This window comes from Danio rerio, chromosome 6 (assembly GCF_052040795.2).
Source record: "Danio rerio strain M-AB ecotype USA chromosome 6, GRCz13ab, whole genome shotgun sequence".
NCBI lineage: Eukaryota > Metazoa > Chordata > Actinopteri > Cypriniformes > Danionidae > Danio > Danio rerio.
The window spans coordinates 24,974,281-24,990,037 of NC_141026.1; the positions used below are offsets into that span (position 1 = coordinate 24,974,281).

The 15,757-nt window shown below is 33.0% G+C and overlaps 1 protein-coding gene across 5 annotated transcripts in view; it reads right to left on the reverse strand.

The window, feature by feature from the left end:
- Window positions 1-417: 417 nt before the first annotated feature.
- Window positions 418-15,757, reverse strand: part of zgc:174863 — a 54,785-nt gene continuing 39,445 nt past the window's right edge. The window contains exons 1-8 of one of the 5 annotated variants that reach the window (XM_087254772.1): window positions 10,241-10,311; window positions 9,436-9,509; window positions 3,407-3,718; window positions 2,935-3,246; window positions 2,589-2,726; window positions 1,928-1,960; window positions 1,426-1,478; window positions 418-1,252 (exon numbers count right to left, since the gene is read on the reverse strand). In XM_087254772.1, the coding sequence (XP_087110898.1) occupies window positions 1,438-1,478; window positions 1,928-1,960; window positions 2,589-2,726; window positions 2,935-3,246; window positions 3,407-3,718; window positions 9,436-9,502 (903 nt within the window). In that variant the 5' untranslated portion in view covers window positions 9,503-9,509; window positions 10,241-10,311 and the 3' untranslated portion in view covers window positions 418-1,252; window positions 1,426-1,437. 5 annotated transcript variants of the gene reach the window in all.

Below are 15,757 nucleotides of genomic sequence, written 5' to 3' on the forward strand. Positions count from 1 at the left end.
CTAAACCTTACTGCTAAACGTCACCATTAATTTACGTACTGCTTGTTTGTTAGTCTATATATGTCCTATTAAATATATTGTACTATAAAGTCTTTAATAAAATATGTTACCCATTCCCTTGAGCATTTTCAAATGATAGGTATTCACTATTTATTCTTTTTTAAAGTTCTTTTTTAGAGTTTTGAAGTAACCTACAAATGAGTTTTTTTTATTTATTCATAAAATTCCTATAGTATTACCTCAAATGTGATTTTTAAGTGTTTTTAAGTAAAAATTTGCTAAATAAAAGAATAATAACAAAATCACATAGGGGTGCCTTCAGTTGTTCTTCAAGCCACCATCCAAGCTAGTGAGACCACCCACTATCACTTTCTTGTGGATTAATACTGATGTGATCATTTAAAAAGAGGGAGCAACTGTTTTTCTTTTCGTTTAATGACATATAAACACAAAACATAAATACTTGAAACACTTAAAGATGAAAATGCATACAGATTCAAAGTGATAACAAAACATCCCAATAATAATGTATTAATAATCTCTGATGACCTGTTCTTAGTTAAATTTTTACAAACAATTAAAAGATTCAAGATCAGAATCAAGAAATTATACAAACATTCATACCCTTAAAGCCACAATTTGTAATTGGCACACAGTTACAGTCAAAGTTATTGTCCCAATTGGAAACATCACCAAAATACAAATAATGCAGTGATTCTTTTCACTTTTGAATTACAAAGATCTACAAATGTGGAAAACAGCAGTAATAGATGTGTTGAAGAATTTGTGACAAGTGATCTAATGGCAGCATTACAGTAATTACATGTAGTTGTATGTAAGTGTGTGTAGCCTTTGCCTGTGGTATAAATGTGTGACTATGTGATTATAAACTCTGCAAAAACAAAAAGTAATAACATCAAATTTGTGTTTTAATCATTTTAAAAGTCTGTTTTAAAAGTAAATAACATGTATTTCATTTCAAATGACTTCTGACAGACATAAAAATACAAATTGACAAAATATTTCCTTAGTTTTTACTGATCTCTTAAATTCTCAGTGTGGAGCTACAGACCTTATTTCTTATTGTAGGGGTAAACTGCATTTGCTAGTAATTTGTCATTTTAGTCTTAAAGGCATGACATTACATTATGTATTACCACACAATATAAAAAGCATCTGAAGCGACCTCAGTATGAAAACAAGGGGTTAGTTTTAATTTCACATGATGATAGTGAAGCCTGGATGCTCAGTCCTAAAAACAATAATAAGATAATAATAAAAAAACAGTAAAGTTAATATATACATTATAAAGTACAACTTATCAGCTATAAAAAAATATCAAACTGTTAACTATTATCTAATATTAAATCAAGTGCAACATTGTTTTGATGTATGAAGCAAAGACAGTATGAAATGTGATCATACCTGCTGCTCTTTTCATGGATTTTCTGGATCATCTTCTGCTGTTCTCGCATAGTCTGCTAAAATAAATGACATTTTAATTATTCATAAGACAATGTAAATGTGTTAATGGGGTCTATATAACTTTCATTTCCAGTCACTAGTGTTACAAAAGCAAAAGCCCTTTCAGTGCAAATCCCAAGGCCAGAGAAGTTATTTATCCTAAAACCTGTGCCAAAAAGTATGTACGATAGAGAAAGCTGTAGAGATTAAACATCTTGCTGAAACGTGGGAAAGTGAAACAGAATGATTCCCAGAGAGAAATAACTCCTGCATTAAATAAGTTTAAAATAGAGAACAGAAAGTCTTGCTGATATATGGTAAAGTGAAACAGAATTATCCCTAGAGAGAACCAATTGCTGAATTTAATAGTTAATAAAATAAATGTAATTGTTAATCATAGAGAACAGAAAGTCTAATAAAAAGACGGTTAAAGATAAAAACCGCTTGAAATGGCATTTCATACTTAGAAAAGGTTGGGCAGAAGATCGTCTCTGATCTGTGTTCAAAAATGGGGAAAAATCAGCATGAAATGAAACGGTTTATCTATACTGACTGTCACAGCAATCTGATATATTATAGAAATACAGAACTAATGGACAGTGATGTAAATCTCTAAATATAGTTCACTACTGTTTACCTTAACAAAAGAAGAAAAAAAAGAAAAAGAAGCATGTGACATTCCAGTTATGTCAACACTAGCAAAGCATAATAAGGAAGCAAGTCTATGCTTTCTGAGGTCTTTCAGGTTTTTTTTTTTACCCAATTCAAATGTTGACTATTGTATGTATAAAGGATGAGCTGAAGTGTTTTTGTTTTATCATTTTAGCTAAAATTCAAGCATTATCACATTTCCTCTTTTGTGATTCATTTGATAGTAAAAAGTTTTACATAAAGAGGAAAACCATCACTGAAATGTGAATTTATCCATATAATTTTCCTTCCCTTCTTTTCTGGTTTATCAGGGGTCGCCACAGCAAAATGAACCGCCAACTACTCTGACATATGTTTTTACTCAGTGGATGCCCTTCCAGGCATCACCCAGTACTGGGAAACTGGAATGTAAATATAACACAAAATAATATTATACAATAGCTCATCTTAAAAAATGTTAAAGGTGTCCTTACCATGAAAACTTCTTTTTCTTCTGAAAAACAACAGAGCAAACAGAAGACCAACAATAAGAGATCCAATGACCATCACACCAGCAATAATCCTTGTTGTATCAGGTTCCAAAACATTCTTCTCAGGATCCTCAGGAGAAACTAGAGAAACAACATACCATTTATTTTTGTCTGTCACAAAACATGCTCTTCCATCTTTATTTTGAGAATAGAGATCTTCAGAAACCATAATATAATTACTGTTTAAACTGTCTACTGAAAAAAGCAGATCTTTTTAGATGATCATCAGTTGCATAACTTGCTAGCTATGTAAAACAATTCATAGAGAATGTAAGAAAAGCAAGCTTACATATAGGAGATTTTATTGTGCTTTTTCCATCTTGTACATGTTTGCTGTTGAACACAATGCATATAAACGGTTCCAGGTCCTTGTTGATAGACTTAAAAGTCAGTTTACTAGACAATGCCACAGATTTCCTGCCATTGGTGTCTTTTGGAACTTTTCTCAGGACTGAGTTAATGGTCCAGTTAGTTCCAGTTTTGTCAAACCAGTGGATGTAGCCTGCTGGGTAGCCTTCAGTAGCATTACAGTAAAGGTCAGCGGGTCCTCCATTTATTAGAGTTTCAGGCCATGTGCTGGTGACGGGAGCACTGTAGTTGGCTTTTAAAAAAAGATAAATGGCAGAGAAAGTATGAGAATGTATGTAATTATGTAAAACTATGTAAAACTACTAAACACGCTAAGAACTTAAGTCAGGTTTTGTCATGTAAGAATAATCAGGTAATATAAAAGATAAAAGATAAAAATAATTAAATCTCACCTGTGACAGTAATGGAAAGCCGTACCGTTTGTTCACCTCGGTCTGTTACAACACGGTAATCATAATTACCCTCATCAGAAAACATTGTGTCGGTGATTTTCAAGGATGGACCGTTTCTTGGGTTTTCAAGAGTAAATCGTTTATCCCCATATATCTTATTTCCATACATTTGAAAAATGGAATTTTCCTCTGTTGATTTCTTTAAGAAAACTCCAACTATATTGGTATCCCCATTGTCTTTGTATTGACATCTGATGTCTGTTGTCTGCGCCACAATTCCAACTGTGGGTTGGCATTTCAGATCCAACAATTCTGTTGAACACAGAAGTACAAACAAAAATTGTCATTATAAAACGTTAAAGCAGGACACATTTCTATGGAGTGCCGTGTAGAATTTTAAATCAAACTTCGCTTATTAAAACATACATAAAACATATGCATATTTACATCTATAAATTACTTGCACATAAACATATAGAATTAGATGTTCAAAACAACATATAAAACTTGCGTATATACATTTAAACTTGATGCATTCATACACATACAGAAGCACATACTTATAAACTTGCATATACACTCAAATTAACACACACACATATGTACTTGTTGCATGCAAACATAACTGTACACATACACAAATAAATTCGCTCCTCACATAAACACTCACATTAACATTAAGCATGGGACGATAACGATAAAACGGTTTGGAAAAGTCAAGGTTTTAAAACCGCCAGAGAATATATAGAATTATAGAAGTATAATGTACATATTTTTGATCTGTTTTAGGTTTACACAGGTTTCACAACTATTTTATTTTGTTTTTTAGGGCAACAGTTAGGGCTGTAACGAAACACGATATAAAATCGAAATCGCGACACTCAGATCTACGATCCTGTGTCGCGGTGTGACAAGGGAGAATCGCGACACACCCCGTGACTACCTTTCCAATAACGTCACGCGTGCCTGCAAAAGTTGAGCTAATTAACATTTTTTTTCGTTCGACATTACAAGCACTGCTCCGTTTAAGCCCTCGCAATATTTAGCCGGGAGAGCTCGCACGGAGCTCTTAGTAAGGGGCCGTCTGAATGTGTCAGGAATATCAAAAACAAAAGCAACTTAACCCCTCTTGACAACCGACAACGTCAGAAACATTGCCAATGCTGTCAAAGCGGCCGGATTTTCAGCGCATATACGTTGATTTGCTCACACTGTTAATGTGGCTGCGCAGAGAGGGATGGGCGTTCACCAGATGTCAGGTAACAGCGCAAACTTTTATGTAACCGTGCTGTGCGCTTTCTGTTTGAACCTTTGAGAGTGCTGACTGACAGGTGCGCGATAGGCTACTTGAGGTCAGAAAACACGACGAACCTTTCAGCTAAAATAAACACAGTTTCTATAGTTATACTTTATTTAGAGATAAAGGTATATATATGGCTCTTCATATAATCACTCTATCTTGCTGGAGTTTATAGCCGTTTCGCTTTACTCCAGGACGCATTAACACCGCTCTGAAGGTCTAATCGTTGTTTTAAGTTATCCAGAGCTGTATGAATATACAAATCTTGAATATCACAACAGTATTAAATATTACAATTGTAACACCACAGACAGCAACACTTTTGCACAATCGATACCCAGCTGATTCAGTCGTTTATAAGAGGACCGAGCCTCAATTCTTTTTTCCTTGTCAACATAAAGGCAGTGGGGTGCGCCTTGTTTTCGGCCACTTGTTTAACTGCAAGGCATACTTAATTTGCGGGACGATAACGTGTAACCCGTGCCTACAGACGCATTTGCTAAAGAAGCAAAATGGAAGAAGAATATTGCTGTTTGATACAGACCTGTTGATACTAAACCAGCGCTTATGTTGACCTGGATCTGCGTAATAAACGCAACAAATAGGCTTTACTTTTTATTTTACAGCTTAAAGCATGTACGCAGATCAATGCAACATCATATTTAAACAAACTGTTTACAAAAAGTCTACATATGCGCGCGTGTTGTTGTTGTTTTCTTTTCATCACGCAGCGCGCGCACTTGAACCGCGAGGGAGAGAGAGGAAACCATAGGCTATATCAGGACATATTCTTTAAAATAATTATTTCTATTAAAAATGTAAAGGTTTTGTGATTATAATAATAACAGCGGGGCATTAAATAAATGCATATTTTCCGTGGATCAAGCAGTTTGAGGAAGTCTGCTATTTTTATTTGACGGGAGAAAAAACATATGATTGGAAAAAAAAGCCTATGCCGGTTATTAAAAAGAATCAGTCAGTATTTTCGTTTTTTAATATAAATTAATTATTTAAGTGAAAATAATTTAGGGCAGTCCTATTTATTTTATTCATTTTATTTAGATTATTCTGCTCTTTTGTGCTAAACACTGCAGGTGCGTGAAGATGCTCTGTTGTTCTGTTCCGCTATTAATATATAAAAATAAATCAGTATTTTAAAATGCAATATTTAATGTGTCATACACGAAATAGACACGTCAATTTGTTTAATATAAAATTAATAGTAATCTGACCAGTTATCCGTTAATAACCGATTAATGAGCGGCGGTTGTCGGTTAGCAAAATTAACTAAATGAGCATCCCTAGCTATTTAATTTACTTTTTCTATGTAAGAGAACTTGATTGAAAAATAATTTTCAACATGCTTGAACCATCTACACAATGGAGTTTAGTTCTGTTTGGTTTTTCAACAGTATTTTGTTACAAAGAAAACAGAAGTGATATAGCTTTGGCTATTTATTTATTTTATATATGGCTATTTATATTGTTAATAATTTGCATAGTTAATATTGTTCTTTGATGTTTAGTTTATAAAGATTTTTCAAATGTTATTTAATTAAAAATTGTTTTAAAAATATTTTTTTCCCACCCCACACGAAAAAAAATCAAATAAAAAATCGTGATACGAATCGAATCGTGGGTCAAAAATCGTGATTCGAACCGAATCGTGGGTTTGGTGTATCGTTACAGCCCTAGCAACAGTACATCTAGCAGAAAAGAAACCTCCACACCAAAATCTACAGGTCCAAAATATTTTAAATGTTTCTTAAAATAAATTATATAGTGGTCAATGGGGGGAAAAGTTGTTGTTTTTTTACATTGAAATGTAAAGGTGCTTTCACACCAAGACTTTTGTTTAAGTACCTGGCACGTTTCCACAGTTAGTGCGGTTCATTTGGCATATGTGAATCCAGCAATCGCATTCAGATCCACGTTAAAACAATTAGTCCAAAATCGCCAGAATGAGGTGGTCTTGGCTCGATTAAAACGAACTATAGTGTGTCAAAGAACTCAAATGTGAAAGTGAAAGCATGCTGAAAATTTTACCAAGTGATGTTTATCAGTTAGGAAACTTACGAACTGCAGTCTTAGTCCATCTGTTATTTCTCTCTATAATGTAAAGCCTATAATGCATAATTCTAGCCAAGGTTATGTATGAGACAGACTTAACTCTGATTTATATTTGGTGATGATATCTGTGGGTATCACCATTCAAAATTAAAGTGCACCTTTTCGCTTATAATGTCTTATTGCTCATTGTCATAAATTAAAATAAGGATGCATGACAGCTGAGCGGGACTCTGCTAAATAAACCCTGACACTTTGACCAATGTGAGGAGAGTTTACTTTGCCATGTGAAAGTGAACCGCACCAAGAACAAAGAGCAACATTGTAACAATTTTAATCCCTATTTTGGAACAAAACAATCGATCTACATGTGTAAAAGCACCCTGAAAAGAATTTATTTTGGAGCAGTGATCACAATACCGTGATATTGTGAGATTGTCATAATTTTATCCAAGGTTATCATACCATCAGAATCTTATATCAGCCCATGCCTAATAACATGCACATACATATAAACCCCTTGCATGCAAACACACCTTTACACACTCGCATATACATATAAACTCGATCTACTGTATGCATATGCTACCATAAACTCTCACATATGAATGTTAAGTCGATGCGTGGGCACTCAAATAACACTTGTGCAAACATACAAAATAAAATTCACTAACAAATATGCAATTAGCTGTGTATATACATATATACAAGTGACTTCTTATGTGCATATGCATGAATTTTCAATGTTAAAGAAAGTCATTTCAGTTGAAAAAGAAGTACTTTAATTTCAACGTAAAAGTTCCTTGAGCATAAATGAACAAGATCATTATTTAGCATGAATTTATGTTATTACTAAGCTTAGGATGCAGACATAATGCAATTAAAAGAGGAATTACATCTGTTGAATAATGAAAATAGATTATGCTAATTAAAAAAAAAATAACAATATATATATATATATATATATATATATATATATATATATATATATATATGTATATATATATATATATATATATATGTATATATATATATATATATATATATATATATATATATATATATATATATATATATATATATATATATTTTTTTTTTTGTACAGGTATGTTTGCATGCATCAAGTTTATATGTTTGTGCGTGTGTTATTGTGGGTGTACATATGCAAAGATCAAGTTTCTATGTTTATATGCAAGTTGCGGTGTATATGTGAGTAGGCAACGCGGTGGCGCTGTAGGTAGTGCTGTCGCCTCACACCAAGAAGGTTGCTGGTTCGAACCTCGGCTTTGTCAGTTGGTGTTTCTATGTAGAGTTTGCATGTTCTCCCCACGTTTAGGTGGGTTTCCTCCAGGTGCTCTGGTTTCCCCCACAGTCCCAAGACATGAGGTATAGGTGGGTAGGCTAAATTGTCCGTAGTGTATGACTGTATTTTTGTTTCCCAGTGATGGGTTGCAGCTGAAAGGGCATCCGCTGAGTAAAAAAAATATGCTGGATAAGTTGGCAGTTCATTCCGCTGTATCGACCCCCAGAATATAAAAGAGACTAAGCCGAAAAAAAAATGAATGACTGAATGAATACATGCGAGTATTTTATAGGTGTATATGCACGTGTTTTATGTATGTGTTGATAAGCGAAATTCGATTTAAATCTGACATGAAGCCCTATACATTTATGTATGACGCCTTTTACATATTATTCAGCCTGCACATAAAAGGGATGTACATGGTTTAATAGAAAGAAAGTTCCATTGATAAAATATGTGACATGGTGTTTATAACCAAAATAAATTGTAGCAATGCACTTAATTTTTCATGGATAATTGGTTTGTTTACATTTAAACTGCTTTTAGCACAACAATTGATCTAAACCTCTACTGTCATTAATATGACAATATAGTAATTATAATTTTGTTCCACTCTTTAAAGATAAATTTTAAAAGTCCTTTTAGTATGAAAAACAACAAAGTTAATTTGTTCTCCAAAAAAACAAACAAAAAGTTCTCAGGGGTAACTCAAATATTTGGTTGGTGCTCTTTGGGTATGAGATTCATCAAAACAACAACAGCAATCAATCCAAGGCACTCGAAAAAAGTGGAAAATTTAAAAAGCTTTTATTCACGTACCTAAATCTTAAAAAACCTACGCGTTTCGGCTAGAAACTGCCTTCATCAGGGCAAAAGTGGTAAGGTGCATCTAGAGTCTCTTTTGAGTACTACTGTCACACATCTCATTTCAATTTCTCAAAAACACTCAAATAATTTAACAAACAAGGTCAACTCTCAACAATAATTCGGCATAGATAGACTGGGGACATATAAACATGCACAGACATACACTTGCATATATAAAAAAATATTAAAAATATATAAAACAAATAAACAAGGTTGTACAGATAAATATGTTTAAACATGGCATGTACATACATGTATACACCCATACGAACACACATATATGCATTTGCACATATATACACATGTGCAATGCATATACAAACACATTCATATTCAACAATATGTAATAATAATCTAAAGCATCTATAAAAAAAACTGTCTTACAAAATAGAAGAAAAGTATAATTCGTCATTTAAACCTGGAAATCTGGTTGCTTTTAATGTATAGATCCAAAATGAATTAGTTAATTTTTGTTTTTATTATAGCACGTACCTCCATCTGGCCTCACAGCAAGGATTAAGAGAGAAAGCGCAGTAAATTGCCTTATCACTGAAGGCATGTTTACTCTGAAAAGTAAAGCAAAAAGAGTCATTTCAGTAATAAACTTTAATGTTTTCTGGTTGAATAATGAACCCATTTGTTTTAAATAATTCATTTTAAAATGGTACATTTTAAACGATTCTTACAGCTGACAATGATTTCAAATAAAAACACACAAATAGTATGAGTACAACAGTACATCCATAAGTATATGTAAATGTTTCGTCCATATGCAAAATTGAATTACGACAAAAAAATAATAAATTAATGCTTCACAAAGTAAATGTTTTGTATTTTCTTTGTTTTTGTATTCTCTAAAGGTATAAACGTTTTTATGAATATTATTACTTAATAAACATACGAACAAATCTGTTTATACAGGTCAAACTCCTATGTCTGCACAATAAGTAGTTTTGACATTATATACAACAAAATAAGTGCTTGAATATTTGCTTGATTTCGATCATGGGTGCTAACGCATGCGCGCAGATATTTCTATAAAACATTTCCGTGTTGAAATCCATGAATAGCAGCTACAGTATATTGTATTAAGAGCCAAACACGACGATTAAACATGAGAACTGTGTAAACATCAAGAAGCTTTAACAGTTGTTGACCATTTGTTATGCTTGCTCGCTCTACTTTTAGCGAAGTTTCGTCAGCTTGTTGACACCAATGCTATTAAACAGTGAGTTTAACCTTGCGGATATAAAGACGACGCTATCGGTTCAAAACGAGTCATTAAACAGATACTTACTGTGTAAATGCTCTTCAAATGAACAGTACGACGAGAAAACTGACACGCGAGGCATGAAGGACAAGCTTTGTGAGTTTTTTTCAGCTTTCACTTTCAATATGACTATAGCCACACCCAGTAATACGCAATGTTAAATATTTTAATGCAACATTTTGGTGCATTTGCGACGGTCAGTGCTAGTTAATGAAGTAATTTATTTTTAATTATATTATTTTTATAGTATATGTTTGTATGTGTGTGTGTGTGTGTGTGTGTGTGTGTGTGTGTGTGTGTGGGTGTGTGTGTGTGTGTGTGTGTGTGTGTGTGTGTTTATAGAATATGCATACATTTGCACAATATCATTAATCAGTGTACAACATATACAGTTGGAGTCAGAATTATCCATACTGATTTATTATCCCCCTGTATATGTTCCCCAATTGTTTAACAGAAAGAAAGTTTTTTCAACACATTTCTAAACATAACAGTTTTAATAATTCATTTCTAATAATTAATTTATTTAATATTTGCCATGATGACAGTAAATACTATTTTACTAGATATTTTCGAGAAACTACAATTCAGCTAAAAGTGATATTTAAAAGCTTAACTGGGTTAATTAGGTTAATTAGGCAAGTTAGTGTAATTGGGCAAGTCATTGTATAATAATGGTTTGTTCTGTAGACAATCAAAAATATAATGCTTAAGGGGGCTAATAATATTGACTTTAAATGTTTTTTAAAAAAATTTAATTTTTAATTTGTTGTCTTTTATTCTAGCCTAAATAAACTAATACAATTTTCTCCAGAAGAAAAAAATATTATTGGAAGTTCAGTGAAAAATTCCTTGCTCTGTTAAACATATTTTGAGAAATATTTAAAAAATAAAAATTCCCAGCATAATTTTGATTACAACTGTATGTATTGTCATTATGCATAACATTACCAAATGACAGCTGATGGGTTAGAGGACAATTAGGTAAAGATTAGGATTAGTAGAATAAGATGAAAGGTACTTGTAAAGGGACTGTAGAAATTGTCTGTTGAAGGAACATCAAAATATACCTTTATTAACCCAGTATAAGCTGACAGTCTGCTAATATTGCCAAACATAGTTAGAAAGTAACAGAAAGTCTAAAGGAAACCATCAAAACAAAATCTCACACAAGCAGCTGTTACACCCACACATAGATATTTAAACAATAATTCTGACTATGCAGCAAAGAGTTACTTTAGATGATTTTTTTAGATGAAAAATGTATTGTGTTTCAGTGAAACACATGCTAGATGGATTATTAGGAGACCAAATGCAAAAAACATGTTATTATGGGTATTACTGGGTACCAGTATTGTTAGGTTTTTTTTCTAAATTTAGAGTTTAAATTAAAATTCATTATATTGAACTGTTTTTTAATTACTTGTTTGGCATAAAGAACATTTTATTCACCATTTACTTTAGTGAGAATTAACTAAAAATCAGTGGAAGTTAATGACATCAGAAGTCTCAACAGTTAATGTTTGTCAACAACACACATGGTTGAATCCACTCTTACATAAAAAATAAAGCGGATGAAGATTTTTTTTTCTTAATGAAAGAACAAATGCCTATAAAGAACGTGTATTTGAATGAATCAATAATTCAATGTTCATTTGCAAAACAAACTGGTGGTTCAGTTTGATCTTTTGTCATACAAAAGCATGTTTGTACTGTACATGAATTAAGTTAAGTCAGACTCATTTTGAAAGCAAAAGTATGCCTTAAACAACAGTCATTTATATGCAATGTCTAAAACTGAAACTGAATGAAATCATGAATTCTTTTGATCTTAGTAAATTAAAGCCAAAAATCTTTAAGAAGTCAATGCATGCATTGTTAGTTTACTTGGACAACTTGTCTGCTATCTTTGAGACTGAGAATTATACAAAGACACTTCGGCACAAATAATAATAGTGTCGAATGCAGTTTTAACATCTGTGTCAGGACATAAAGTACATAATATAAAGCAAATTAATTTTCAAACTGAATTTATTGAAAAGGAAAAAAAACAAAAAAACACAACTGGAGACATTGTTGGTGTAAATCTTGTTTTCATGGGATCATCAAGAGAAAACCAGACATGGATGTGGATGCAAGTACTACTTGAACTGAAATATCACCGGTAAGGAGTGTTTTTAGAGATAACTACTTATTAGGAGCATGTTTATGGTGCCGATTTGGATTAGTCAATTAACTATATAGGCCTTATCATACACCCGGCGCAGTGTGGCGCAAGGCGTGGCGCAGTAGTCTTTTGGAAGTTTCAGCTTGGCGCAAGAGTCGTAAAACTATAATAGATTTTTCATTAGACCTAAACTAACCCGGTCTAAACTCCGGCGCAGAGTTGCGCCTCGCTTACGCACTGCTTAATACGCACAAGAGAGCAATAGGCAAATATCTTTACATATGAAAAAATGTAAATATTAAGGATATATATAGGATATAATAAGAATAGATATAGGACATAAATATAAAGGATTAAAATATTACAAAACATATTATTTTCTAGCCTACATAAATATGAAAAATCACTGCTTTTATGTCTTCTTCATCTCGGGAGGGTTTTTCAGTTCATTCATAACAATTTGCTTTTGTATAATGTTATTATTAATAGCAGTATTATTTATTATATCCATATTTATATTTGTTTTATTAAAAACAAGCTTAGATTTGCCCACCTGTCAGGTTTTAGACCATAAGGGGCACATCATGTGTTTTTAGGATATAACTCAGGTTTTTGAAGACATTTTGTTATTATTATTCATTTATTCGTTTGCTGGAAATTAGAACTGAATTTTGAAATAGTTTTAAAACGAATATTTGTGCTTAACAAACAAAAGTATTTATTTATAGACTAATTGATGTCTGTGCGTAAAGGGTTCCCTATCCAAGAGCGAATGTGAAAGTAGTTCCATTATCTCTCATTCTCACGCAGTAGATGCTCTGTTTAACAGTTTTCTGTTAAAAAACTGTTAACTGTTTGCTAGTGAAATGCTCATTTTTTCCACTTAGACTTACTTTGTGTCCTGTAAACAGCGAATGCACTCTTGGCGCGACGCAGCTGGCTCTTAAAGGGAATGGGAGATGAGACTCTAATTGGTTTATTCTCAAAACACTCCTATAACTCATTAAGACAATAAACGTAACCCTTTTAGACTATGTGCCACGGCGCAAGGCAGATTTCCCGTCCTTAAATTAGCAAAATCCTGACACGCCCTGAAAGCGTTTGCGCCCTGCGTTTTGCGCTCTGCGCATGGATCGTCAAAATAGAGCCCATTGTTTCATGTTTTTTGGACGGTGGGAAGAAACCGGGTAACCTAGGGGAAACCCACGTGAGCACAGGGATAACGTTTAAACTCCGCACGGAAACATCGGCAGGCTTGGTAACTAGAACCAGTGACGTTCTTGCTGTGATGCAACAGTGCTGACCATTGGGCCACCATGCCACCCATCTAGGAAAGGAGGAGGAAGAGGGGTGGAAGCAGGGATTCTTCAAAACAAAGATGGCTGTTATATGGAACTGAGGGTATTTATAGTGGCTTAGGAATTGTCTGATTGGTAAATCATAAATTGAATAATAAGGGACCAGCCACAAGCAATCATAAGCACGTGATCCTCTCGAAATTAGTTTACAAATAAACTTCACTTAGGAAACTTTTGGGCACCACATTAAAGACCTGTCACAATTAATTAATCTAAGATAGCAAATAAATCCTATAAGTTACATAAAAGCTGAAATATTAAAGCAATCTTCAACTATCTTTAACAGGAGTTCTTGTTTAGAAAAAATAATAAAACAATGAGTTTTATCAACATGGTTTTCTACATGGCAGATTCATGCATCCTGCATATTTGAATGCAAAGAAAAGGAAAGAACAAAGAAAACTGAACAGTAACGATCAATAAATTACTTAGTGTTTGATAAACCTAAAGATAGTACAATTGTAAAGAAAACCGTACTTTGTACTTTTATGAATTATTCATTCATTTATTTTATTTTCGACTTTGTCCATTTATTAATCTGGGCTTGCCACAGTGGAATGAACCGCAAACCAGCTGCAACCTATCACTGGGAAACATCCATACACACTCATTCACACACATACACTACGGACAATTTAGCTTACCAAATTTATCTATACCACATGTTTTTAGAGTTGTGGGGGAAACCAGAGCACCCAGAGGAAACCCACATGAACACAGGGAGAACATGTAAACTCCACACAAAAATGCCAACTGACCCAGCTGGGCTCGAACTAGCGACCCCCTTGCTGTGAGGTGATTGTGCTACTCAGTACATCACTGTGCTAGCCCTTTTGTCAATTAAAAAAAGGTTAAATAGAATTAACAAATCACAGAAACTTGAGTTGATTGGATTTTTTTAATTATTGTATATTGAAAGCATAAACCATCAGTAAAAGTGTATCTTAAAAATGTTTGTAATGTAAGTGATTGTATTTTAATCGTATTTTTACTTGTTACTTTATAAATTGTTTGCTTAAATTTTGATTATGTAATCAAACATCTTATCTGATGTTTAGTGATATACAGAGTAAAGAGTAAATAGGTTAGAGGAACATTCTAAAAACCAAAAATTCAAATTTTGCTTTAAGAATCCCTTTCTAGCAAGGCAAAAACAAACTTTAAAAAAATATATATCCTTATTAGTGTTTTAAAGCATTTAATACACAGGATGTTTTCAAATGAAATTGTTTCTTAGGATCATTTGTTCATAAAGCCATGAGAAAATACTCCCACAGCTGCAAAGTGGGGGTGGACTGAATAAAGGATTCAATCAGTGCAAGAATCTGAAAGCATATTGTTACTTTTCTTTTGGGGCTTAACATTTTGGGAATGGTAAAAAATGTGTTTAACTTCCATTTAATAACCCTTTACACCTCCACAGGTCTCCAATCTCTCTTAGAGACTTCCGATCACTGCAGTCTGCTTAAACTTTTACATGCTCTTGTTTTCTCTCACAACTGTGCGTTCTTTTGTATTTTTTTCTGATTTCAGTTTCACTAGTCCCTTAATGTTTCATATATTCTTTTGCATTATTTGCTAAATGTCTTGATTCTTTACAAAAAAATGTTGTGAAGTGAAATCTTACAATCTCTGCTATAAAAAGTGTACTTTAAGTAAATGTTTCTTGAATAGAGGACCAGGATATCTGCAAACTTCAAAAAGGGCCCAGATGGATTAAAATAAGATAAAAGGTTCACATATTCACATATTTTTTTAATAACCAGAGTTTCTTGCAGGTTAAGAAAGCCTGCATTTGTCACAGCACAAGAGGCCGAGAGACAGGGAACATTGTAAAATCATATACAGTATAGGGTCTTTGGTTATAGAATGTAAACTGAAGTAAATGCCTGATAATATAGGGATGCCAACTTATAAATGATTATAAGAGTGGATTTAAAATATGTAAATGTAATGTACAATTATTAAATTTTATTCACTCACCAAACATTTGATTACTGTAAGTTCACTTGTTTTTCA